The following is a 27,666-nucleotide window of genomic DNA, read 5'->3' on the forward strand; positions in this document are numbered from 1 at the left end:
GCTCTATCAGTAGCACTAGCAGTAGCTCGATCGGTAGCAGTAGCTCGATCAGTAGCACTAGCAGTAGCTCTAATAGTCGTAGTAACAGTAGCTTGATCAGTAGCAGTAGCTCTATCAGTAGCACTAGCAGTAGCTCGATCGGTAGCAGTAGCTCGATCAGTAGCTCTATCAGTAGCTCTATCAGTAGCACTAGCAGTAGCTCGATCAGTAGCTCTATCAGTAGCTCTATCAGTAGCACTAGCAGTAGCTCGATCGGTAGCAGTAGCTCGATCAGTAGCTCTATCAGTAGCACTAGCAGTAACTCGATCGGTAGCAGTAGCTCGATCAGTAGCTCTATCAGTAGCTCTATCAGTAGCACTAGCAGTAGCTTGATCAGTAGCAGTAGCTCGATCAGTAGCTCTAGCAGTAACTCGATCAGTAGCAGTAGCTCGATCAGTAGCTCTATCAGTAGCACTAGCAGTAGCTCGATCAGTAGCAGTAGCTCGATCAGTAGTTCTATCAGTAGCACTAGCAGTAGCTCGATCACTAGCAGTAACTCGATCGGTAGCAGTAGCTCTATCAGTAGCACTAGCAATAGCTCGATCAGTAGCAGTAGCTCGATCAGTAGCAGTAGCTCGATCAGTAGCACTAGCAGTAGCTCTAATAGTCGTAGTAACAGTAGCTCCAGCAGTAGCTCTGTTAGTAGCTCTATCAGTAACTCTATTAGTAGCACTAGCAGTAGCTCTAATAGTCGTAGTAACAGTAGCTCCAGCAGTAGCTCTGTTAGTAGCTCTATCAGTAACTCTATTAGTAGCACTAGCAGTAGCTCCAGCAGCAGCTTTATCAGTAGTAGCTTGATCAGTAGCTCTATCAGTAGCTCTATCAGTAGCACTAGCAGTAGCTTTATGAGTAGCTCGATCAGTAGTTTGATCAGTAACACTAGCAGAAGCTCCAGTGGTAGCTCTATCAATAGCATTAGCAATAGCTCTAGCAGTAGCAGTGACCTGTTGCGAGGCGAGTTCTCACGCAGAAGGATTAGACGTGATTGAAAAGCGAAGCCGTGATCCCTGAATAAAACCCAGACTAAGTAGGACACTGATTATGATGGAGAGCGTTGAATGTGGCTCCGCCGTCACAGGGATGAGAGTCGGATAACAACGAGAGCAGATTCTGGCGCCACATTCTCTGACTGAGTTACTGTAAAGGTCTTACTCTCTCTGACTCATTTTTCCTGTGTATACCCATCTCAAGATTTTCTCAGGAAAGCTGTAAAGTAATTTTCTTACAATCTGGCTCAAATGGTTAACCTGGAGGCCAGACCAACTTCTTCGGCTGCAAAGTATTTGTGACAGAAAGTTGGGAATTTGTAATGGTCCAGCAAAGATCTGGTGGACGGAAGTTGCCTTAGAAGTCGTCTGAGGGCCGATTGGTTGCATTTGGTTACCAAAAAATGGCTTCCATTGGAGAGAGCTTTTGTAGGGAACGCCTTAATCACTTAACATCACATACTTTGTTGGTCTGACTGTTACTAGCAGAGGTGTATTTTTTCTGTGTACCAACTGAAATGCACACCACAATAAAATTAATCTGTAAATTAACCAACAAATGTCTAAAGGAATGGATAATTCTCAGTGCAACTCAAAAATGTTCTGCAAACATTTTTATTAAAATCCTTTAAAGTCATATATTATGTGAACCTGCAACTTGACTAGATTTGGTCGTTTTAGTTTGCCCATATACATGGTTTTAGTTGACTCCACTCGGATGTAATGCAGATATATAAAAAAATAAAACAAAGAAGTGCAGATAATTCCCAGAAAGCCGTCTTAACAGCTTCTAAGCGTCTGTTTATTTTGTAGATGGTCTTTCCGTTGTAAAAGTGTTCACAGTGAGGTCCATAAATCCCTTCTTCTGGTTATTTGTGTTGCAAACTTATCACTTTTTTTTATTTGTTTTTTTCAGATCAAGGAGATCAAATGGGGAGATGTAGGAGGCTGGACCGGCCAGGGAGGTTCTCTGCTTGGGACGAAAAGGTAATCTGAGCTTAAAGTCATTTATATTTAGTGGACGGTAAATTCATTGTCCGTCTTTAAAAATAAGTGGATAAATTAGGATGTTATTCTGACGTTGAATGGTCATTTTAGTTATTAAAACGTGGAGCATTTCTCAGTTACTTCCTTTTCCGTGTCTCAGAACTCTTCCAGGAAAACATCTGGATAAGATCGCGGAGCAGATGAGGATCCACAACATCAACGCTCTGCTCGTGATTGGAGGATTTGAGGTATGAAACTTCGCTTTTAGTCTCTGAACATGTTTTAGAAAAATACAATGATTGTTTCGTTCGTTAAAGCTACTGATAATTTGATAAAAGTGGAATTCTTGAGTAGTCAGATAAAGACAAATATGACGTATATTCACTGTTGTCAGTAAATAATTATGAAGAACTGTTTCTCTCCAGTATTGTTTAACGTTGCTCAGTCTGTTTTTCACGCTTTCTGATTTTTCAACTTGAAAATGTCTTGACACCTTTATTTCCATTATATACTCCAGACACATTTAAATGTTCTAGGCTCTCTCCTTGTCTCTCCATATATGGGCGTTACTTATTGGCCAAAGTGCAAAGCCAAACAGAATAAAACATAAAACATAAAAATAACCAAAAGATTTAAACTAATTAACGTCCGTTTGACTAGTTTTGACTTTGACATCTTGGCCAAACGAATGTACACTGCCTCCATCTTTGCCTTTCTGTGTGAGGAACCATGACATCAACTTCCTGTGTGTGTCTCATCGTCCGTCCTGATTGGCCTGGCTCTCTCCTCTTGGCTCCTCCCATCAACACATCAACACACTCCCACCTTTGCCCCCTCCAGACCTTTGCTTGTCTCATCACTGCCTCTTTCCCCCCACGTCTTCCACCCACAGGCCCCTCCCACTTTGCAAAACAAGCCACACCCTGTGTGTCATAAGCCACACCCACTTTACCTTTATGTGGGTTTATGGCCTCCGCATTCTGGACGCATCGAAATTTAGATTTCAGGACACATTCCTCATAGTCTTGAGGGGATTTTAGCTGTTTAGTGTGTAGGTTTTTAATGCGACATCAAATTAAAACACAATTATGACAGGAGATTTTGAAAATGCAATTACATCTATAACTTTTTAGCTTAGCAGATCTAGCATCCTGTGCATATATTACATAATAAGTGACTTATACCTTGTTTTAGTTTGTTTTAGTCATTAGTTATCTACGGAGGTGGAATATCTTGCAGCTAAAATGGAGTTTGCATTCATCATGCGCACAAACATTTGGCTCCAGTGGAATGATAACAAAAAAATCCATCAGTGCTGCTTTAAGTACATTGATGTGTAACTGAAAATAGCTGAAAATTGCTCATAATATATATTATTTATCCCCTAAAAGCATGCCCATCATGATGTTCTCCAAGAAACTCACTCACGCCCTCTTGTCAGCTGCACTCGCAACGACCTGGGCACTAGGCCCCTTCACGTTCCTCCCATCTGTGTTCAGTTCCTCAAACATTGACCAATAAGACGCTGGCTCTCACCGCTGCAGGCCTACGTGGGATTACTGGAACTCTCTGCAGCGCGGGACAAATATGAGGAGTTCTGTGTGCCCATGGTTATGGTCCCCGCCACCGTCTCCAATAACATACCCGGCTCAGACCTGAGCATTGGCTCAGACACGGCTCTGAATGCCATCACTGATGTAAGTGAGGCTGAGGCTGGAGTTCGCCCCGGTCTGTCGGAGTCTGTTGGGGCTTCGCTGATGGACGGCTCGCGTTCCTCACGTCAACGAGCAGAGGGTGGACTTTAAATAAGTCGGTCGAGACGTGGTAGATGGAGGGCGGAGGGCATTGTGTAGAACTTCTAAGAATTAGGAATTGTAGATAAACAGGATAAACGGTAAAGGAGTGGTCGAAAATGGACAAAAGAGAACTTTAAAAAAAATGGTCACTTTTAATTTTCTAAGTTTCTAAAAAGAAACAATAAAATCATTAAAAGACAGAAGCAAAAAAAGGCCCATTTCTTTCATACTGTGCGACCAGAAGTTGTCGTTTTCAAAGTAAGAGCACGTATGAGGACGACGCTGTGTAACAGGAGTAGATGGATGTGGATCCAGTACGTTGTTTTTTGAAACAGTAGAAGAGTCTCAGGGAAGACGACATGACTGCAGAAAAAACTAAGCTGCGTATTTCAGGTAAATTCTAAAAACAACTACATATAATCAGGGAATAGGTAGCTACTAGCTAACAATAATCTGTGCAGAGATTTCTGCAGATGACAAGCCTTGTTTTGCCATCACATCAAAAATCACGTTAGATTGAGGTTCTAAAGACATTTTAGCCTGGGCTAGCTAGGGAAACAACAGATAGACGTCTCATGTTTTAAACACAGCATCGTCCTCATACACGCTCTTACTTTGAAAACGGCAACTTCTGGTTTCAAAGTCAATGGAAAAAACAGGTGTTTTTTAGTTTTTGTCTTCTAACAATTTTATTTTTCATTTTTTTTAGAAGCAGAAAATGAAAATAGACACTTTTTTTAAGAAGTTTTATTTATCCATTCTCAAAACCGATAAAGAAAAATGCCTTGAATTTCAATTAGAATTTTTGAATTTTTGAATTTTAAAATGAAAACCGAACCATTTTTGTTTTGTTTTTTTTGATTTTCTGAACAGAAAATTCAATGACCAAAACAATATATGCGCTAAACATCCAGCTTGGTGTGTTACCGCCCTTTATGAGGGCTTAAAGGATATCAAGCCACATTTATAGTAATCATTGGAAACAATAAACAAAGTAAAAATCCAGATTTGCAAAATATATTAAAATGGCAAACACAGCATGTAAAAGTAGCAAGACGGTCAGATTTGACCACGAGAAGTAAACCTAGAACCAACATCATACCTAGCTCAAGGCTCAGCATAATGGTGGAGTCAGTCTTTATTCTTGGGTTTTTAGTTTCACTTCAATAATTCATGAGCGTTGTGGTCACATGAAAGTCTGCTTGTGTAAGCAGAGTTTCGCTGTTGGCAGCGTCAGTCGTGACGGTAGTTTTGAGAAGAGTCAAGCGTCAGTTGACTGTAACGTTTTGTGTAAACACCGGTAGTGGAAAAGAAAGTGGAATGCACTCACCGTCTGCTTTCACATAAACAAACCAGATCTTAGAGGTAGCCAACGTTAGCGGCAACGCACATATGAGAAAAACCTGGAAATATTAGTGAGTTTAGTTCCAGACTGAGACTTTTCCGTATGGGAGATAATAATGAAACGGTCCCTCGATGCTGGTTGCTGCTGATGGAGGCGAGCGGGTCAGCGGAGGTCCCAGGTAAGTGTCGGGGCATGCAGTCGTGTGTTGTGGCATGTTCTGACGTGTTCGTGCGGCCCTCTCTGTGTGTTTGTTTGGTAAGCAGCAGATGAGTGGACGGCGGTGTGGTTCAACCCAACACTCTGCTTGCTGTGCACTGAAGGCTTATTGCTTCGAGCCAAGTCAGGCCTCCTCCTCCTCCTCCTGCGCCGCCGCCGCCGTCGCTGCTGCTACGCCTCGCTTTCTTTGGACATAAAAGGCCACATTGCTCCGGAGTCTCGCCCCGGTCTTTATCTCGTCGCGTCAACGCCGTCACATGTGAACCCCCACCACCCACCACCCGTCCATCCCATCTCCTCTCAGCCAATGAGAAGCCAAAGTCCCCCCCTCCCATCCCCCGGAGAGAGCCAGAGTCATACAGACACGTCACAGAGCTGCACGTTCATGGTCATTAATGTTGACTCCTAAAGCAGCAACAGATTATATCTTAACTATTAATAATTCTGCAGGTGGATTTCTGTAGTAAACCCAAACTAAGCATTTTATTTTTTTTTTTTTTTAAAGCTTATTAACATCCACTGCTGCCAGGTTGATCACATTGTATGACTTCCTGTTTGTATGAAGCATAGAAGTGCTATTATTAGTTTGCTTGGCATTTTATTTAGACTAAACCTTGGATTCATTCCAACAAATCAAATAACAAAGGATAGAAGATGAGGGACCACGATGCACCCTGTGCATACACACTTATGTCCCACGTGAGGACACACTCACAGGGTCTCAGACGTGCAGTCTTCCCCCTAGTGGTCTAACTCTATATTACCACCACCACCACCATCCCCCCCTCCTCCCATCAGGCCTTAGAGTCCCTGCTGGAGCTGTACGAGGCCCGGTCCAGCTACGAGGAGTTTTGCATCCCGATGTGCATGCTGCCCTGCACCATTAGTAACAATGTGCCGGGCACTGACCTCAGTATCGGAGCGGACACGTCCCTCAACGCCATCGTGGAGGTAAGGGGTCGGGGACGTGACATGAACAACTAACCGTTTCCTTAAAGGGAAGAAGCTGGTTTGTTCTTCCCAAAAAAAAAAACTCAAAGAGAACTAATGTGTGTTAATGTGAGAATGAGTGAACGTCAGGAGGAACTGGAAGCTAAATACGATGTGATTTTTACATTTAGGAAAGTATTGACTCTTCTGATGCATATAAAAATCTCATAAAGGAAGTAGATCTAGTCTGGGTTGACCTGCTAAGACTCCGAAACACTGAGTCAGTCCTTCATGCTTCAGAGTGTTGAGCTATGAGCCCAGTTCATCTGCTGAACAGAAGTTAAAGCACAGTCCCGCCACTGTGAGTACGCACTTTGCTGCTGTGAGAAACGACGTAATGCACTTGCATGTCAGTGACTGCTCCTCGTGTTTTTACTGCTGATGCATTAAATGTCCTGCTGGATGGAGGAAGATGCTGTTGAATGTTCAGAGGTGCTTTTGTTTTGGTACCAGATGGGTGGAGTCCGCCTCCAGGGAGAACACAGTGAAACCTTAGTCTGACTGTAGTCTCTCCTGATCTGGTCGACTCCACTCATCTGATTACAGCCAAGAAGTGCACAGGTCGACTCTGATGGTACATAAATTACATTTCTAACAATTCAGGCTCAGTGGCTACATTTTCCCGGATCTAATTCTAGGCTTTTTATTTGGACTCTAAACCTTTCATGCATAGTGATCACTACAGTGGACAGCTAATCAAAAGATGTTTTTTTTTTTTATATGTGTGGGTTGTACCATACCTGTACCAATTGGCCCGTCAGTGGAAGTGCAATTTTTTAAATATTTATTTATTTTTACTCAAAATCAAGATGGCCGACAGAGAGCCAGACACACAATCTAAGAATTAATATAACTGTTAAAGTTTTTTTTTTTATTTAATACTAGGAGAAATTTGTAATTAATCATGTGAGTGGACAATTTTGTAACTTCTTGAAAAATGGTTTCCGGAAAAAAAAAAAAAAAAAAAAAAAAATGCATATTTTTTTATATGCCTAAAGAGGAATAATAAAAAAAAAAAAAAAAAAAAAAAAAAACAGAAACAAAAACAAAAAAATTGACCAAGGTTCTCATGATTCATGCATGAAAGGGCTAATATAACAAAATAGTTGTTTAGCTGCTCCGAGGCATATCTGCTGGAAATGTAACAAAAATATGAGTTTTTCCCCCAAATTGTTTGATCAAGAAGAAGGTTATTTAGATAGAGCCACGCTGCCCACATTGTTTCTGTTCCTCCTAGAAACTCATCACATGATGTTCACCTCACGAGGAACAGAAAAGAAAAGCTCAGAAAAATGTGAACTGATGTATTTGTATGAAAATTGTCAGTGGAACGCTAGCGTCCGTGTGAACCCAGCCACCGATTGTTTCCAGTCTCTTTATTGATCTGTAGAAGTTTGCAGAAGACCGTTCTTCTTAGAGAGCTGATGCATTTCCAGATGTAGTCAGAACTGAAGAAAATACGCTTTACACTTTACCTCCATTTATTCCTTTACTAAAATATATTGGATTCTTTTTTAATGGGGTTTTAAATTAATTTAATTTTAAATTTAAACTTGTGGGTGAAAATTAAAAAAAAATATATAAAAAATGGCTAATCAACCAAAGATTTCAGGACCTCCCTGCAGTACCTCTGCGGACCCCCTAGGGGTCACCGACCCCCAGTTGAAGACTCTATAATGTTAAGATGTTACATGATGTAGTTTTATATTCTGTCTGCTGAGTCGACCTGTGCTCTCAGAATGATCTGCAGGTATTTTATCTTCTTTAAAGCAGAGCTGCTGCTGATAATATTTCTCCCTTTATAATTATTTACTCTATAAATTTACTTCCAGATGCTAACTCACATCTTTATATTCAATGACTGAACTTAAAACATCTGGGAGATTGTTGACAGTTTCAGCTCTACTTTAAACACTTTGCTTCGGAGCTGCATGTCCCTCCTCCTCCTCGCACCTTTGCCTCGTTTAATAACTTTCTAACCCGCGTGTGAACGCAGACGTGTGACCGCATCAAGCAGTCGGCCAGCGGCACCAAGCGCCGGGTCTTCATCATCGAGACCATGGGCGGGTACTGCGGATACCTGGCCACGGTGGGCGGCCTGGCTGCAGGAGCCGACACCGTCTACATCTACGAGGAGCCGTTCGACATCCGCGACCTCCAGGTGAGTGGTGGACAAAAAAGAGACGATGCGTCACCGCAAGAACGAGCAGGAAGCAAACATCTCTGCTTTCTACTTTTTATTTCTGACTTTATTTTTGCCACGCTAAGCACTTTTGTCCTCGTGGCTCCGCTCCCAGATCAGTGCTCACGTGCTTCCGTTAGTCGGTCGCTGCCTGGATGTTTCAGGAGCGCGCGGGTGACCCAGATTACAGCAGTGCACATGAAGCAACTTATTAATAACCTCTGAGCTGCATCACTCATCCCACGACGGGCAGATCCCGTCCCAGGAGATTAGAGGCGTCGGTGTTTATGTTGACACGGTCGCACAGAATTCACACTTTATGTTTCAGCTGCTCGGAAGCAGAGTCTTAAAAAGTTTAAAAGATGATAATCACAATTTAAGGCCTTGAAATGTTTTAAGCTTATTTTGCATTGTAAATTATATTTGGTCAAGTCGTAAATCTTAATTATTTATTACCACTTAATTTTCAGTATGAGCCCCCTTATTTTTCCTTATCATACGTCTTAAATTTAACCATTATTGGTTAAGTCTTAGTCTGAATGATTTTGGACTTTATTTTTTTGCAAAGTCTTGTAGACTGGAGAGCTTCTCCTTTTCAGTGCAAACAAAAACCACATAGGATATACCAAATAGTGCAAAGAAGGTATTATTTACAAAGATTTACAGCTAAAGTTAATTAACTAATTAACTGGAAAGTCAAAGTGTTTACACACATTCATGAAATGAAATAATTCATGAATAAATAATATTTTCTTTTCCTTCTCCTAATAATAATAATAATAATAATAATAGTAAAGGAATTCTGTTGCATTAACTCAGCTTCATCAGGCTTTTTTTTTTTTAAATTATTAATTTTTTTTTTAAAACGGCGCTTATGTCGCCCCCTGCTGTTTTAAACGCCCCCCTGCACGGCAGGGAGCGACGCGGAGACGGGGCAGCGTGACTTACGGCTGCATCGGCTGCTCGTGCGGGTTGCAGGCGGTTGTTCAACGTGAGGATTTACTCTGTGTTTTCAGGCCAACGTGGAGCATCTGACGCAGAAGATGAAGACGACCATCCAGAGGGGCTTGGTGCTCAGGTGAGGCTCTGCACGTTCATTTTTTAAATATTATTTAATGTTACATTTCCAAGCTCTTCACCACATAAAGTGTTTTCAGGCTTTTGCTTACAAAGAGAAGGCAAACAGGACTAAAAGACTATTTGTGATAACACGTAGTGACACGTTTGTTATGCATTTTAAACTTTAAATTGGATAAAATTAGTGTTTTTTTTTAAAAAACAAATCCCTCTGACATCATGTGAACCTCCTCAGACTTTATTCCGTGTCCTCTGCTGTGGTTATTTTAATCCACTGCACCATCACGCCGCCTCAGTCGCTCCCAGCAGGATGGAAGTCCTGTGGAAATGGGTCAAACGTAATATTTTGGACAGAGCGTAGGTGACATTGTGTGCCTGTGCTGAGGTTTGCACCTGCGTAATTTCATTTATTACAAGACGCACACACACACAGACAGACACACACACACAGACAGACACACAGGGTGGTGCATTACAGGAGTGGCTGCAGGCTGAGGTGGACAGCAGGTCGCTGCCCCGGCTCAAGGGCGCTCGAGTCCTTGGTCGAAGTTGTCCTTTAACTTTTGCGACGCCTCCTCTGACGCGTCTTTAGAAACGAGAACTGCAACGAGAACTTCACCACTGACTTCGTCTACCAGCTGTACACCGAGGAAGGACGAGGAGTGTTCGACTGCAGGAAGAACATCCTCGGCCACATGCAGCAGGTACGGAAACGCACGCAAACGCGGGCAAACCTCTCTGTCCGTGAGTGTAAATAAAGCAGCACCTTCCTTTCCACAGGGAGGAGCTCCGTCTCCGTTCGATAGGAACTTTGGCACCAAAGTCGCTGCTAAAGCCATCCAGTGGATCACGCAGACCCTCAAGGAGTCGTACAAAGGAGGTAATCCAGGGAGTCTCCTCCTTGGTCTCGTGTCTTTCCTTGTTAATCTGTGAACGAGCGGCGTTTAACTTGCTTCTCCGCGCAGGGAGGGTGTTCGCCAACTCGGACGACACCGCCTGCCTGCTGGGGATGCGTCGCAGAGCTCTGGTCTTTCAGCCCGTGTCGCAGCTCCGGGATGAGACTGATTTTGTGTAAGGAGAAAACAAAAAAAAGTTTCTGTTTTTAGGGAGCCTTCCTGATTAATCTGCACCGTACGAGCGCGAGCATCCAGTTAAAACGCGCCCTGACTGCAGCTAAGTCTACAGGGGTGATGCTACTCGACGCCGCTGCAAACACTGACGACACTTGAATTTAAATGCGTTATTTTAATCAAATATGAGCCACCAAGGTGCATACAGGAGGAAAACAACTTACAGGAAGGTCAGGACTGCTGCAAAGTAAAACACTATTTTTATTTATTTTTTTACTTCATGCATTATTTAAGAGTAATTGTTTCTCGATGACCCTTATGAAGGCCACAGGCTGGAAAAGTGGTTCCAGACACTCAGGTACAGCTGGAGAGTTACTCGACCTTTCTGCAGATCCTTAGAGTAGTGGCCATGCTTAAATAAATATTTCTTAGCACTTGAACTTGAATCCTTCAGATTTGAAAAGTTTAGCTGTTCTTCATATGATTTGTCCTTTGTATTAGAGCAGCGCCTGGGTCCTACAGCTCAAGCCAAGTTAAATTTAAGAGTTTTTTAATGCCACAAATTAAATGAAATTTAAGACCAAATAAAGTAAAATATGACTTTTTGGTCCAGTCAAACAGTTTTATTTTGAAGCTATGTCGTGCAGTGTTTCCCCTGGGTTTACAGCCACTATCATAACATCCTACTTATGATTAGTTGCAATTTTTAAGACATTTTAATGCCAGTTAAGGCCTCACTTTTACATTAATAAATTCAGTGTCTTGTAAGACTTTTTAAGGATGTGTGGTAAACCCGTTTGTGGTGAACTTCCTAGATTCGCGTGTTTTCTGAACAGACCCTGGTGGCGTATCAAACATTCGTACGTAAGTGAGTACGGTGCAGAGCGGAGATGCAGGTCCTACACCTGAGCAGATTGGAGAGGAAGCATTGCTGATAACTCGATGAAACATAAACACAACTGAATTTATAACGATTCACGACACATTTAAGAAGCTGAAAGCAGAAGGTCATTATTTAAATTCTAGCAGATGTTTTTGTAGGACAGTGGTTTTATTTCAGGTTTAAAGGTGGAGTAGGTCTAAGAATGCTCCTTCAGAAACAAATGTTTCAGCGTCTCGTTTCTCCCTCCAGCCACAGGATCCCGAAGGAGCAGTGGTGGCTGAAGCTCCGTCCCCTGATGAAAATCCTCGCCAAGTACAAGACGAGCTACGACGTGTCCGACTCGGGCCAGCTGGAGCACGTGACCCGCTTCAGACCCAAAGAGAGCAAGACCTCGGCGGCCATCTGAGGCGTCCGCGGGCGACGCCGCCGGCTTCACTCCGACGGGAAAACGGCTTCACGATAATAAAAAAAAAAAACACAAACAAAAAAACAGTGACAGCTGCTGACACAGCCACTGAACGACTGCCGATTGACTGCACACACATTAAGGTAGATTTTAAAATGTCGTACGGTGACGACGAGGCACTTTTCAGAGGGGATCTTCTAGGTTAGACCATTACATCAAATTTGAGGTTTCAGATATAAACACTTAGTTTAAACACGCTAGCAGCGCTAACAGAGTACTTTCTAGATCCCCAAAGTTATTATATACCTAAAATAATATATAAAATATATATATATGCACTTCTCATTATGTACTGTATAGGTATTAAAGTTTTAGTCCCAAATTGTAGCTGAAATTGTTTTGTTTTTTTAAAGATACCTAGCGGAGCTGAAACAAAGCAAGGCTGAGGTGCTTTTTAAAGTAGCTTTTGTCATTTTTATGTCCTACAGCACTTTGAGCCCCATGATAAATGTAACCCCCCCCCTCCTCCCAAAGCTGCTTTTAAAGAGGGAATATACGCCAGGAGGACCACAGCCTGCTCAAGGTCTAACATCGTGATTGTGAAACGCTGAAAACTTGAACGCAGCCTGCAGGATGTTCAGTGTTCGGGCCTTTCAGGGCTGAACCGTCCGTGTCCTGCCACCTGCTAATGTTCGTCATGAGTGCGCGTCGTGTCGTCACCTTCGCCGTCTGTATCCACCCCCCGGCTTTTGTTTATGTGGCATCTTTATAGTGGTCGTTAGCGTCCAGTTTGTTGCTGTAGTTTGGCAGTGAGGTGGTTTGAGGGGGGAATAAAAATAAATAAATAGAAATGTCTGGAACTACTCAACGTATTGTGCTGGCAAGTGTGATGTGAGTGTCCTGTCAGAGTAATAAAGTATTTACTGTGTGGAAAGGAGGAGTTTTGTGTTGATGTGTATGCAGCTGTCCATTCATAATAGACTGTAGACTATGATATTAGTCCAAACACGTTCAGTGACGACAACTGGAGTTACTTGAAGATGTTTTAGCTGAGTAGCTTCTTCAGTTCCTAAGGTCTTGTGGAGGAGTTGAGGGTTAAATCAGAACATCTGTGGATGCAGCCCCATCGATAAACTTGCTTGATTAGATTCTTCCCGGTTTTAAGAGGAGACTCTTTGGCCACGTACCAAAACAATCTTTTTTTTCTCCAGTTTTCCTTGGGTCCGTTTTTGTCTTTTTCAACCTGGGACCTGGATTCATAAAGGCTCCGTTCTGGACCTAAACATGCAAGACTTATGAAGTCTTCTTTCTCTAATGAATGATTCTCTACCGTGATCAGTCAGAGGCTCAAACCTCAAGGTGTAAACCTTCCTGAGGACGGAAGTTAAGACTATTGAAATCTCCCCCAGACGTCTTCCTTTACTCCTCTTTCAAACCATCTGTCTTCTCTGGCTAAAATGTGGACGTTGTCATCTTCGAAGGAATGTCCCGTGTCCTTCAGGTGTAGGTGGACACCTGAATGATTTACTAAAGCTTTCCCCAAAGTACAAGTTTGTACCAACAAAACAACCCTTTCACAAATTTCACACCTCAACCACTGTCAGTATAAACTATGGACAAACCCATCGTGACGTCACCCGCTGGATTCTGAACCTTGAAAATGAAGCGTGAAGTGGGCGGTCGCCATGTTGGATGAGCTCTATATTCCAAATATCAACATGAGGGGGTCATGTCAGACGTTGAGACCCGGTCACCCAACTCTCTGCAACCTGTTAGCTCAGGCTACCACCGGTCACTCAAGGCAGGAACGCCCTTAATTATGTAGAATTTTAAACCTTAATAAAAAATAAATAAATGAATGAGTTAGAAAAGAAATCCACCCCCCGTACAGTTGTCATGAATAGTGACAACTATCGAGACCAAAATGTTTTAATAAAGCTGTACAGTTGGGCTTTTTAACATGAGGCTCTGTGGGGATTCGCTCCCTTTTGGAGCCTCTAGCGGCCACTAGATGAACTGCAGGTTTGTGCACTTCTACACGGGCGTCATCGCTCAGACCTGGAAGATGCTGCTTGGTCCCAACACTAGAGAGACAGCTCAGATCAGGAAAATTACATTTACAGACACAGGACATCCCTGTGAAAGAGGAGTAAAGGAAGTCATCTAAAAGAGGCGAATTACCAAGTCTTAACTTCTGTCCGACAGGTGAGCATCGGGCCGATAACAGACACTAGTCAAGTTTCTGATGGGCTTCACCTACATGGTTTCATATTTAAACGTCAATCCTTTAGAACTGAAGAAGCTTCTTGGATGAAACGTCTTCAAGTGCAGTTGTCCTTTGTGTGTTACTTTAATGCTCTTGGATGTGCGATGATCTGAATGACTCAAAAGAAAAATTAAATCTGGAAAAAAGTAAATTTCCATCAGCTTGAGGAGAGAGAAAAAAAAAACACTTTTCAGACACATTGTCCAACTCCAGAGGTAAATAAAATAAAGCACTGACGCAGATTTGTATTCCAACATGTTCATTTTCATAAATATATAGACACAACGGAATATACAGCAAATCTTCATCTGAGCGTTTCAAATGACAAACACTGATCGGGAAACTTTAAGTTTGTGCGCGTTAGCTCTTTTTTGACACTATAAAATCCCATGACTTTTAACTGCTTGTTTTTAAGCAACTTTATCAGCTTTTATCTGAAGCACCTACTGCACTGAATGTGTTACTTTACGACCCATGAAGGATCTTTCTTAATCGTCTCGTTCTCGGGGCCCAGGATGACGACGCCACACGTCCTCTGACCGACGCCGAGGTACCTGCAGGAAAAACATCCGTTTCATATATTTGAACTGTTTCACGTGACGTTTGTTCCACTGAGAAAACACGGAAATATTTCCACACATATACAAAGACTATTAGGATGTTAAAAGTTGTACCTTTCGGCCACATCCACCAGGTTTTTATGGCTGACAGCGAAGAGTCTTTCTCTGTGACTCTGCTTCATCTCGTCTGTGACGCCACTGAGGAATCGAGCCATTCCTGCGCCACAAAGACCAGACGACGAGCGTTAAAGCAGAAACCTACATTATACACAACAGGCCAAAAGATCATAGTTTCATTGGTATCAGAATAAACATGACTATTATTATACAGAGCGACTTATCAGAAGACATTGTTACTATAATTATCAGGTATTTGAGTTTCTTAAATCCTTTAACACCAGCGTGACATAAACGAGGCTTCACTGCACAGGAGATGTTTACATGCAGACTCTCAAAAGCCCAAGAATCAAAGTGAATAATGCAAACTGTGATTTGTTCTTTTATATTTGCACTAAAGTTGTGACTCTTGCAAATCTGCTCGACCCTAAATCTAAGCCCTTCTTCTTTTCTTTTGCTGACATTTATTCAACAGCGGTCTGGTAACATTAATGTACAACTAAAGGTAAACTGATCATGCACTAAATACATCCCAAAATACATAGAACTTGAACTTTTGGCCTGTAGTGTACGTGATCATGAGTTTTACACAATGGAGGCACGATTAAGAGATTTAACTGTGAATAAAAATCTCAATGAAGGAATTACAAAATGCAAGAAAAAGGAATTTAAGATCAATTCATATAGAATCTAAAATGCTAATAATTATGCCAGAGAATGATGGATCACTAACATTTATTATGCCAGTAGTAAAGTATTTAAGGGTAAAAAAGTGAAGTGACCTTTATCTGCGGGGGCCACAGGTGAGTCGACAGAAGAGAAGATCGACAGCTTGGCCTCGTCAATATCTTGTTGCGTGAACTGTCCAGACTTTGCCCAGTCGACGCCTTTACGAAACGCAGATAACGTCTGCACAGAGTTTGGATCCCTGCGACAGAAAAGAGACACAAACCGAGGTTTAACACACTATAAATCTTGTGTATTGCACCTATTATGCTGCTGTCGTGGCCAAAAGAGACTCTGAATCTCAGTGGGACTGTTTTAAATAAATAATAATAATAATAATAATGATTCCAAAATCTAAAACGTAGACAAGAAATATTAAACTGTAATAAGCACATGGAAGTACAAAGCTGCCCACCTGTAGGAGTAGAAGGAGAAGAGGCCGCCTCCTCCCATCCTGGCCCCGCCCCCATAGGCTCCGCCCTTCTCACGGATCTCTCCATGGAGAAACTTGGCCGTCATCATCCTCCCCAGAATGCACAAACTAACAAACAAACAACAACAAAAAAGTTGTTATAAGGCAACACAAAACTAACCAGAGGAAATGTGACATCAAATAAATCGTGTGGCCTTTGAATTGAAATATAGAAATAACTCATTAACTGACGAACCACTTTTTTTTTTTTTTTTACCTGGCGTAGTCCTCGTGGGCGAAAGGCACCGTGCGAATACACTCGCCGACGAAGTTGACAGGGAAGGGCAACTGGAAGTAAGTTTTCATCGGACACGGCTGGAAATTCAGCTCCTGAAAAGGAAATTTAATTTAATTTAATTCCTTTAATTATGATTCAGATCCAGTTGTTTTGGAGCAAGAATAGAGATAAAAGCAAAGCTGAAATGAGAACTTACAGATATTACTTTCCTACTTGGGCTCAGCTCATCCAGAGGGTCAAGTGGCTTCTGTAATCAAGGAGTAAAAAGTACATTTACTCATCACATTATTCTGATATGAGCTGGTTCATGTGTCTGGTGCAGACTTACGTTGATAATATTTGCTCTGGCAGGTTTGCGTTCCTTTCTGTTTTCAGCCACGTCCTTCATGAAGACCTCCAGCTGTGCGGCCGCGTTGGACACTCTCTGTGGAGTTGTGTTGATGGCACACCTGGACGGACACAGTGAGAAACACTAAGCGCCTGATACGAAATCTACACGCGTACATATTTAGAGATAAACGGCTTAGTTTGCAGGAAGGACTGAAACATAAACGTGTGAGCAGACCTCATGTTGTCCGGGTTGAGGAGGTGTCTTTTGATCCTGGGTAGTGTTCGGATGACTTGGCTGAGGTCGGGCATCTCCGCTATCCTCTTCATAAACGTCACCTGACGTCCAAATAACAACACAACAATCAAACACTGACCTCAAACCGGGAACAAGGAAAGAAACACTGAAGGAAACTAGACCTCGGAAACAACTAAGGTTGAACAATGCAGTTAAAAATCGTCATCTATGTTATTGACTGTGTGCTATTACTGTATATATTGTATTTTATTGTGTGGAGCTGCTATATATAAATATATATTTATCTTTATGATGCAGAAACTACAGCGAGAAGACGTGGACCTCCCCAGAAATATAAATATGCACTTGGTAGTCATGTTTCTGCTTCAGTATTTAGTAAAAGTCACAGCGTACAGGTCGTGTGGGACTTTAAAATGAATTTTACAATGAATTTCCACGATAAAGAGACTTGTGGATTGTGTTCAATTTGACTTGTAGGAAATCAGACGTGCAGCCAATTACGTCAGCTCAGTTTTCAGGGTGTGACCAACATAAATAAAGGCTTTTCTACTTTCACATTTCAGTAAAATCTCCTGCAAGTTGTAGCTAAGATTTTTCTTGTGATCATTTGTTTAAGCATCAGTTGGTTATAATCCGTTACCATTCACAGACGTCGGCCTGAAACTGAAAACTACAGCGTTTTCTAATTTAATTAAACTAAATCGATATATGAAAACAAAAATACTGACTACTGAGTGGCTCATTTAAACTTAAAAGGTTACAGAACACATTTTATTTCACCTGTTCCATCCCACCAAACGTCTCCAGGAGGTCTCCTGCTGGAGTCAGGTGACGTCCCGCCCGGGTCATAGCGTACATCTGACCAGAGTAGGAGATGCTGTTTGCCAGCTCCTGCGCCGACATCATCACCAGCACTCGGAGCCGCTCCTCGTTATCAAAGTTGGGACTTTATGGGGAAAGAGTTAGACCAAAAAATTAGCCTCTTTTCTATTATCGGTAGAAACTTGAGTGGAGGTGTGTGTAGTTGTGCAGGAGCAAATCTGAACCTGTTGAATATGTCGCTCCACAGCTGAAACATGTGAGGAAGGTTCCTCTCGAGGCAGGAGGAATACAACAGGATGCCCTGAAACAGAGAGCGCAGACAATTCACTATTAGTTATGTTTTAGTTTAAAGTTTAATTCGTTCCTTTATTTCTTTATGTAAGGAGACATAGGTTTCCATTTTATCCCATCATGCACATCTGCTTTGCATAATGCACAAATAAAGGACCAGAAACGCACAGAAATGTGTTTATTTTTTTTAGCGGTGATGTGTGGATCCAAAGATGTCTGTGGCTGGCACTGACCTGCTCATACATGTCCAGGTTGGTGGAGTCGGGAATGACCTGAGAGGAAACGGACATGCCCCCCGTCCTCAGCTCCATCTGCTGGGCCTGTTGCCTGTAGTCCAGAGCTCCACAGCCCATCCTGAGTAAACAGGCACACACACATAAAAAAAAAAAACGGGCTTATTTATTTCAATCCTGCAGGAAAAACTTAATAATAATATTCAGTTTTACAGAATCTGAATTGTCGGCAGTGTTTTCTATGTAAACTGACCCCAACTCTGAAGATGTTTTGGTCGTTTCCAGTCACTTCACTACTAGTATAGTATTTGCTCTTATAAAGGTTTTGAATAATTGGAGCTGGATGTATGGATGGATTTGATCTGGTCACAAACTACACACCTAAGTATACAAAAAAAAAAAAAAATATGCCACGTGGAGTCCCTCAAGGCTCCACTCAAGAGCCTCTACTTTTCATCATGTGTTAGGCCACACAAATCCTTAAATTAAAGAAAACAACAAGGACCTATCTATAATTACGCGCCCTGTGGACCTAAGTATTGAGTAAGTGTGCTGAGTAAATCTGTAGTTGAACGTAACTTAATGTTATAATAGAATTCACTGGAATAAAAATGTCACTTCTGGGGACAAAGTTAATCCAGATAATAAACTGAGACAGAAATCTTGCCTCTGGTGATTTACTCTAGAAACAAAATATTCATCCATACTAGCAAAACTATCCTGACATTTATCTTCAGCCCTCTCTTAAAAAAAAACAAACAGCTGCAGTCGGTTTAGAAATATGCTGATGATGCAAAGATGCTGTGTTTTTTTGGGGCGCCACATTATCTGGAACAAAACTGTCCATAAACTTTGTCTACTCCAACTCTTAGTTTGCTTTAATGAGGTCTTGAGACATAACTTCTACGCCTCTTTATTATTTTATTTAAGCTCATGGGTCATTAAAGAATGTCCCACCCCAAAAAAATTCAAACAAAACTAATAAAAACTCTAATACACGACTCTGAGAGAAAGTAGGTTTCTTTTCTTTTTGTCGTTTTTTTCCAATCTCTCCATTCCATTGATCTTAAACCAACTCTGTCATTCTATCTTGTGTTAGTTCCCTGATGTTTGTTTGTTGTGTTTCGTTGATGAAATAAACAATAAAAGCAGCAAAAAATATCATCAGCAACAACAACAAAAAAAATAGTAAAAAACTGTGTTTTCTCCAAAAAAACGAGCCCCAAACATCAGTTCAAATCTATTTCTTCCCCTCTTACAGACCAGACTGAAAGGTTAACTCACTTGGTAATAACAGTGCAGAAGAGTGGGACGTAAAGCCTGAGGTCCTCTGGTAGCGTGTTGAGACTACACATGGCTCTGAAGTAAACCAAACCGTTAGTGGGCTGCTCGCAGATCTGAAGCGGGACACCTCCTGAATGAAGATGAGGAAACCGCTCCGTCAGGACACAAATACACCTCAGCTTTCATCAAACTTCCTTGGGAGTGTTTCCCCCCCCCCGGTACCTGCAGTGCTCATCTGAACAGGAGTGATCGGTGTCGTCGGCGCGATGTCGGACACTTTGAGGGCAGGTAGACAAGAGGCGTCCTGGGTTTTACTCTGAGCCTCTAGAAGCTCCAGACCTTTCCAACGAGAGAAAATAAATAAATCAGTCAAACACTGGGAGGTAACTCATTAGAGATGTTCAGTAGATGACATTATGCCTGAGGGGGACATGTTTTATAGCTCAGCTGCTCTGCTGCCACAGAACTGCTGAGCGCACAAACACAGCGGCAGCGTGTGAAAAATTAACTTCACGTAGAATAAAACTGCTGCTACCTTTCTCATAAATCTGCTTCCTGTCATCGTCACTCAGAACCTGGATCTTCTCCTGAAGTTTCTCTTCCTCAGCTTTGGCCTGTTTCTCCAGGTAGGTCACGTCTGGGCTCATCGACAGCGTCAGTCGATGTGGGTTCTCCTGCAGGTTGGTGGTTGACAAGAACATTAATTTCAAATTAAAAGGTTGAACTGGAGCTTCACTTGTGTCTTTGAGGCCCATTCAATATTTTAACCCATTTACATTTCTTTGTAAATAAATGTTGAATTCTTTGCTGTGTAACCTGGTGTCATGTTTCTCAAAGGTAAAACAAACAGAAAGTTTAAGGTTCATTCACCTTAAAGTAGTGCTTGACTTTGTCCTGGAGGAAGCGTGGGTTTTCCTTCAGGGCTTGTCTGAACTTGGCAACGCTGTCGCTGATTCGCAGCAGATCCACCGGGTCGCCGTCGTGGTTCCACAACGACGCTACGTACTGACAACATTCGCAAACAAACACACAACATCAAGGATAAAGAAACAAAGTGATAGAAACTGAAGGTCTGAAACAAAACGATTCATGAACACTGAGAGAATCCTGACTTTTTAAGGACAGTTTCAACCTCAAAACACAAAGATAAGCTGCAAACTAATGACTATTTTGAATATTCAGTACGTTTACATGCACATGAAAAAAAATGAATTATTGCCTTAATCTGACTTTAACTTTGGCAGCAGAATGAATGGACTGTGTGCGTTAGATGGGACCCGACCACAGTGCGTCTGTCGCTTCAGGACTCTATGGGATGACACACTCCTACGTTTGTACATGTTCATGATGCCAATTCTGTACATTGTTTATTGTACTGGATGATTTATTTTAATTTAATCTAATCTTATTTTATCTTTCTTGTGTTTACTTTAATGTGCTTTCCCTGGTGGATCATTAAAGTCTGTCTAAGTCTCTATCACCCACATGCTTTGCTTCTAAACACACGTGGGACCCTTGTTAATATGAAAACAGTGAACTCACCGAAGCCAGAGCGAGACCGAAGTTCGTGGACTGATGTTTCATCTGGATCTCGACCTTATGGAGGAGAGCCTCGATCCTCTCTTCCTCGAAGCCGTTGCTGTTAATTAACGAGTCGATTTATCGTGAAAACATTTATCTGCATCTTCCTGTATTGTTTTTGCAAGACTCGTATATTGAAAGCAAACTTGAACGATGGATGTGAGACTTACTCTATGATGTGATCGATGGTTTGGCTGATGATTTGTTTGACCCTCTCTGAGTCCTCCTCGGCCATCCCCTGCAGCCCGATGCTGAATGACGCCTCCTTGGTGCTGCCGTCGTAGCTGCAGGGCAGATTTGTTTAGTAACATGAGCTGGATGATCAGGCAGTTTGGCACAATAACATTATAACTTATGTAATCTTTCTATTTAAACTAGTGTCGTTTTAAAGTGTACAAACCCGACAACGGAGGAGAAGTCAGTTCCTATGTTGGGTTCGATGAGAGACTTGTAGAAGGGAGAGTTTGGCCCAGAGATCATCAGAGAGGACAGGAGGCTGAGCGTGAATCCCTCAAATGCATCAGTGATGCTGAAAAGAGAAACAAAAAGTTTAAACAAAACGACTCAACAGGGTCAAGCCTTTAAATTTAAAAAGAGAGCTGCTTTAAAGAACAGTAACTGAGTAACGGAGGGAGCGATATCTCAGGTTTATAAAAGCCGTCCTGGTTCAGAAGGAGTTTGAGCACAGACGTCTCTGTGAAACTCAGCAGGAAACAGAAGAAGTGATCTTACTCTCCCAGCAGGTAGCTCACACACAGCGTGTTCTGCTTGGCTGGATCTGGAGCCAGAGCATCGGGGCTGCAGGTCACATGGTCCTCCCTCTGTGAAAAACCCGGTAAGATGAGACGATGATTCAACAAACTGGAGAAACGTGCATGTGTGATGCAATAGAATAGAATAGAATAGAATATGAGGAAACTGCAGTTTGCACCAGCATAGATAAGGAGCAGAAAAGAAACGAAAATAACGAGTGGACAGTGTAAAAGATAAATAATAAGATAAGAAATAGAACAGAATAAATAATATACAAGTGCTGTCATATATACAAAAAGTACTGAATTGCAAACAGATAGTCACTGTCAGATATTGCACAGAAGGCTCGATTTACCTGTACTTATTTCTATATATATTTATTGGCCTCCGGATTCACCATGTGCAATAATGTCCCCAACGTGCAATACACAATGTTATTATCACTTGTATACATATTCTTATTGCCTACATTGCTCTTTGTTCTAAACACTTGTACACTTTGAGTAGGAGCTGCTGTAACGAAAAGTAATTTCCTCTCAGGATTAATGAAGTAATTCTGATTCTGAATTGACTAAAGAAAAAGTGAAGGAAACTCACAGGGCAAAAACTGCTGCAAATTTAAAGTTGCTAGGGTTATTTTGGCATGTTCATGGATTTTACTGCTGCTGGGTTTTGATACACAGCTGTTTTTATTATAATAATTATGACAGTTTGTTGTGAATTTTATTTTATATTATGTTAATTTATTTCTTAGTCTTAGTTCAATCAAACAAACCTTATTTATAGAACACTTTTCATACATAAAAATTATATATTTATATTATTTAACCTCCTGAGACCCGGCGTCCTCATATGGGGACATTATGTTTTAGGTTTGTTGGAGCTTATTCTGCTTCATTTAGACCTGTCGTCCTCATCAGGAGACACTTTTGTTACAGTGACATATAGGTTTTTTTTAAAACCTATTTCCAGTTCAAAGATGATGTTTATTTTTTTATACTTACAGATCTTAATCTAATCTTAAAGAAATTAAGATGCATTCTAAACAAATGCTTAGGTCTCAGGAGGTTAAGGTGCCATTTTAAGACAAAGTTTGTATGTTTTCTATTATTTAAACATCGGCACCATGTCAAAAGCACCGGTATCAGACTCTCAGGTACTTACAGGACTGTTCCAGAGCGGCTGGGACGGGACTTCTGTGTTTGGGTTGATGCGTTCAAACTTGGACAGAGCTTCGTCTTGAATCTGCTTCAGATGATCCTCCAGAGGCAAATCTCCGTAAGTGAAGAACCTGAACGTTTGAACAACGGTTTCAGTCATAAGACTCGAGACACACATGAGTTCATATTTAAACTGTGTGGAAACATTTTAATCTTTACAGGCTTCCAGACCTTAATCATCATTTCCAGGTGTGTGTCTCTGCGTCCGTTTACCTGGCGTTGCTGGGATGGTAGTGTGTGGCGTGGAACTGTTTCAGCTGCTCCCAGGTGAGGTCGGGGATGGCCAGAGGTTCTCCTCCTGACACCACGGAGTACGTGTGGTTCGGGTACAGCTTGTTCTGAAGTTGTTGGGCGTAAAGACGCTCGTTGTCCGACTGTAAAAAAGATCAAAGTACACACACAAGTTATTATTTCATTGACACTTCTTAGGATACTTTAAAGTTCTTTGAAAAAGCAGAGTAAGTTCTTTTACTTACAAAATGTCCCTTCATTTCATTAAACACTACTCCTTTAAACACCAGGGGGGAGTTTGGATCCGTGGGGTTTTCATTCTCCAGCCTCCAGCCTTCCTGCCTGCAAAATTAATCCATGCACAATTAAATCATGACTGATAACACATTTAGCACCAGACTGACCCAGAATCCCAACATCAACTCCAACCGTATCAGTAGCAATTAGTGTTTTGGGGATTTCAGCATTTTTATATCGCATTAAGTATTTGCTGTTAAAATATGTTAAAAAAGCTGCAGTGACGATTCAAACCTCACCAGAAATCCTGCTCTCGTAGACAAGGGAAGAAAACTGCATCCAGATAAACCGACAGCAGATTCTGGAAGTCCTTCGCATTTTGTGTGGAGAATGGATACATGGTGTAGTCACTGGCTGCAGGTGAAAAATAAATAAATAAATAATGAACCCATGCAGAAAGTAGAGCATCACAGTAAGAAGGGATTAATGAACACTGGAATTAAACTATAATCAGATGAACTTCTCCTCTACTCTCCTTCATCTGTCTTTTCTTTGACTTTTCTTGCTAATTTAAGCTGTAAAATTTTTCTTATATCAGACTTCACAGCATTTTTAAATGTCCCTCTCAGATAAACACAGACCGGCAGAATATCCGGTCACGTGACGCTTTTGAACCAACCACATAGTCAGAAATCGACACCAACCAATGAGAGTGAGTTTAGATTCAGATCCGCCTTCATACTTTTACGATTGGTTACCAATTATGACCATATTTGGACCTGACAGGAGACGTCTCTCATACGCCGGGGAAGAGACAAAGCTCCCAGTAGAAAGATGACTTTCAGTCAATTAGGAGTAAATTAGAGGAGCAACACAGACAAAGCGTAGTGGAATTAATGAACACATAAATGTGCACTTTGGCTGCTTTTTTTTAAAAAACTAGTTTGATACAAGATGAAGCAAAATAACAAAAAATCTCAAAATTGATCCCAGTTCAGGTTGCAGCTCCGTACCTGTGAAAGCGTTCATGAAAGTGGACAGGGACCTATTGAGCATCTTGAAGAAGGGGTCTCTGCAGGGATACTTCTCAGACCCACACAGCACCGTATGCTCCAGGATGTGTGGGACGCCTGTGCTGTCCATGGGGGTCGTCCTGAACTGGACACTGGACCGAAGGAGGTTTGAGTCAGAATAAGAGGCAGCAGCATAAAAAAAAGGACATTCCGCTTCATGGATCTGATCCGAACCAACCTAAAGAGGTTATTGGAGTCATCCCTGGCTGTATGCAGGTACTGAGCACCGGTTTTATTGTGGGTCAACTTCACTGCCGTGAGAAACAAGTCAGGGACGGCCACAACCTGAGGAGGAGCAGAATTCACAGCTGCAATGATCAAATCTTAACTAGACAGAAGGATAAATTTACCCTTTCACGATTTCAAACCTCATCATAACATCAGAAATTTTTACAGATGTCTGAAATGAAACTTTGCACGTTCTACCGAACCTCTTTGACAGTAAAGCCATGGATTTTCTGTCCCGGTTGGTACTGAAGAGCCCTCTCTTTCGCCGAAGTGCTGCTCAGCCTCCATGTTTGCTGCGGTCTGTTGAAACTTCAAAGAAATAAATAAATAAAATAAATAAATAATAACTCATGTATCAGTGGGTAACTTGGGTTTACACAAGTACAACCTCCTGGATTGTTCCACTTTGTCTCAGTCCTCAGTTTCAAAAACACCTAGTGGTAACCATGGTAACTGATCTTCCCACAAAGAAATACAGATCCTCTATTTCAGTCCTTCATAATTCTTGTGAACTCGATGACACGGCAATAAAAGCAAAGATGGTTGAAGTAGAAGCAATAAAACTCTAAGAAAATAAACGTTTCATGAGGGAGTTTTTCCTCCTCCACTGTCGCAGACGTTGTTGCTCTGCTGAGTTTCAGATGGGATTTTTTTTAAAGCATCGTGAGACAATTTGTATTATTATTGATGCTATATGAATAAAACTGAATTAAACTGAACTGAATAAGATTCAAAATAATCCATGAACAAAATTAAGTTGTTTTTTTTTTGTATCTTAACAAGACACAGAAAAACTTGATCATCACTTGATCATCATTTCATATTCAGCAGGCTCCATTAATCTGAAGCATCCAGACCCCTCAGGTTTGTTCCCAGAACCAGAGTCAAACAAAGTGAAGCAGCATTTCGTTTTTATGCTTCTCACCTGTGAAACAAACTTCATGAAGACCTGAGGTCTGCTCGGCCAATTAAAATCAGGGCTGGAAACGTTACTGTTCACTGCAGCATTCCCATGATTTTAATACATCACTCCTTCCATTTTTTTCTATTCTAAATACATTTATATTAGCTTCATTTTAAACTTTAACTGCTTATTGTCCTGTTTTTAGCTTTTTTATGTATACGTCTTTGCTAAGTGAAGCACTTTGAATCACCTTGTACATGAACAGTGCTGTACAAATAAACTTGACTTGCAAAATGTAAACAGATTTTTTAGGCTTTTACACCGTGACTGATGCCAATAGATAGATAGATAGATAGATAGATAGATAGATAGATAGATAGATAGCAGCTGCAGTAACAATGTATAGGCATTCAACACCATATATACTATATAACAGGAAAACACAATATATTATATACACAATATTTCCAAGATTTATTATAAATAAGTGAACTGAAACATGTGAATACAAAATAGAAGAGAGAATGTTATGAAAGAGTGTTAATCTGTCATATAAAGACGAGAAACACAATTGAAACATGGAAAACAAATGATAGAAACTGAATGGTCATAGCAATATAGCAATAAAAAATAGACCATAAAACCTCTGCTTTCCTTATTCTTATTCTGAATAAAGTTATCTGTCTGTCTCAGCTTTGCATTAAACCAACACATTAATGAATAAAAGCCACAAAAAGCAAAATTAAGTTTGACGACTCCAAATCAGTTTAGCATCAGTTCTTGCTGTTCTTACTGCTGTGCTTCGACAACTATGGCTAAAAAAAAAATCTTCTCATAAATCTCCAACACCGCACTATCTTATCATATATCTCAGCAAATATTATGACATTACAAGCAAATATCCATTTTTATTGTTTTTAACAGGTAACAACCAGGTGTGTTTGGTTTCACGGTCACGCGCAGTACCGTTAGCTAGCTTACCTTACGTATCGTAGTTTCTGAAACGCCGCCTTCGTTTGCCTAAACATGGCTTTGTCAGTCGCTCAGTTAAACTACCACCGTAATCCTTCGTGTGCTCGTCTACAAAGCTGTGCAATTTCACCATAGCATTGTCAATAAATTCACATTATTTCAGCTCAGCATCCCAACTCTGTCCTCTCATGCCGTGTGTAAACGTGTAGGGAGCAGCGCCGCAAACCGGAAATTACGTCAAAGCGTTCTCGTTCGTGATTGGTCAAACTGACGCAAATTATGAGTATGATGGCCTGTGATTGGTCGAGGGGCGAAGAAGAGCAGGTGTGATTGGCTAAGCGGAATCTCTAAGGTTACCAAACCGTGACAGCTGCAGTTTTTGAAGGGCAGCGTAAAATATTAAATATGACTTTATTATTGCTGTAGTCTAACTAGAAATAATACGTGTAAAATATATTATTCTATTTTAAACATAACATAACGTTAATTCTTCTTCTTCTTCTTCTTCTTCTTCTTCTTTTTCTTCTTCTTCTTCTTCTTCTTCTTCTTCTACTTCTTATGGTTATTATTGTTGTCGTTATTATTATTATTAGATATTTCCCGTTTACACGGACCCTTTCTGCACTGTATCCACTTCATATCATAGAGTCACGTTTACGTTGTCCATAGGTTTGGAAAGCTCAAACATTTATGGTATATATTAATATATATTATGCATTGTTCTGTTTGTTTGTTTGCTTGTTTATTTGTTTGTTTGTTTTTAATGTATTCTTTAAAAGTGGCTTGTTTTTACGCGTCATGCTGCTCACATGTGCCTTAAATTGACCCAGGGATCTGAATGTGAATCTGAATTAACCATTTAAAGTAAAATCCAGCAGATGTCGCCATAAGACCA

The 27,666-nt window shown here is 41.2% G+C and overlaps 2 protein-coding genes across 5 annotated transcripts in view; one reads left to right on the plus strand and one right to left on the minus strand.

Moving 5' to 3' along the window:
- The window catches only part of LOC125010337 (ATP-dependent 6-phosphofructokinase, platelet type-like), a 33,580-nt gene extending 20,669 nt beyond the window's left edge, over nt 1–12,911 (plus strand). For 2 of the 4 annotated variants that reach the window (XM_047588891.1, XM_047588890.1), the window contains exons 14-22: nt 1,942–2,012; nt 2,173–2,260; nt 6,168–6,320; nt 8,356–8,520; nt 9,558–9,619; nt 10,211–10,322; nt 10,399–10,498; nt 10,584–10,689; nt 11,821–12,911. In XM_047588891.1, the coding sequence (XP_047444847.1) occupies nt 1,942–2,012; nt 2,173–2,260; nt 6,168–6,320; nt 8,356–8,520; nt 9,558–9,619; nt 10,211–10,322; nt 10,399–10,498; nt 10,584–10,689; nt 11,821–11,977 (1,014 nt within the window). In that variant the 3' untranslated portion in view covers nt 11,978–12,911. Of the gene's footprint in view, nt 1–1,941; nt 2,013–2,172; nt 2,261–3,556; nt 3,710–6,167; nt 6,321–8,355; nt 8,521–9,557; nt 9,620–10,210; nt 10,323–10,398; nt 10,499–10,583; nt 10,690–11,820 lie in introns of all 4 variants that reach the window. The other 2 variants (XM_047588889.1, XM_047588888.1) reach the window with 1 other exon arrangement.
- Nucleotides 12,912–14,485: 1,574 nt separating this feature from the next.
- pitrm1 (pitrilysin metallopeptidase 1) lies at nt 14,486–26,996 on the minus strand. The gene is made up of 27 exons (XM_047590506.1): nt 26,781–26,996; nt 25,099–25,204; nt 24,846–24,952; nt 24,608–24,759; nt 23,894–24,008; nt 23,603–23,699; nt 23,340–23,500; nt 23,071–23,197; nt 21,886–21,974; nt 21,554–21,682; nt 21,324–21,437; nt 21,115–21,211; nt 20,443–20,577; nt 20,108–20,246; nt 19,795–19,911; nt 19,573–19,702; nt 18,289–18,409; nt 17,989–18,065; nt 17,723–17,888; nt 16,922–17,022; nt 16,685–16,805; nt 16,553–16,603; nt 16,336–16,448; nt 16,062–16,187; nt 15,703–15,848; nt 14,918–15,020; nt 14,486–14,797 (listed from the first exon to the last, which is right to left on the minus strand). Exons 1-27 carry the CDS (start codon nt 26,825–26,827, stop codon nt 14,704–14,706), a joined length of 3,081 nt encoding a protein of 1,026 aa, XP_047446462.1. The 5' UTR covers nt 26,828–26,996; the 3' UTR covers nt 14,486–14,703.
- Between the last annotated feature and the right edge of the window lie 670 nt (nt 26,997–27,666).

The sequence above is a fragment of the Mugil cephalus genome, chromosome 7, assembly GCF_022458985.1.
Source record: "Mugil cephalus isolate CIBA_MC_2020 chromosome 7, CIBA_Mcephalus_1.1, whole genome shotgun sequence".
Classification (NCBI taxonomy): Eukaryota; Metazoa; Chordata; class Actinopteri; order Mugiliformes; family Mugilidae; genus Mugil; species Mugil cephalus.

Coding starts and splice junctions, on each gene's coding strand:
- pitrm1 (XM_047590506.1), bottom strand. CDS start 26,827: ATGTTTAGGCAAACGAAGGCGGCGTTTCAGAAACTACGATACGTAAG. Junction 23,198..23,339: donor TACCATCCCAGCAACGCCAG/GTAAACGGACGC, acceptor TCAAACGTTCAG/GTTCTTCACTTACGGAGATT. Junction 21,212..21,323: donor ACCATCGATCACATCATAGA/GTAAGTCTCACA, acceptor GTTAATTAACAG/CAACGGCTTCGAGGAAGAGA.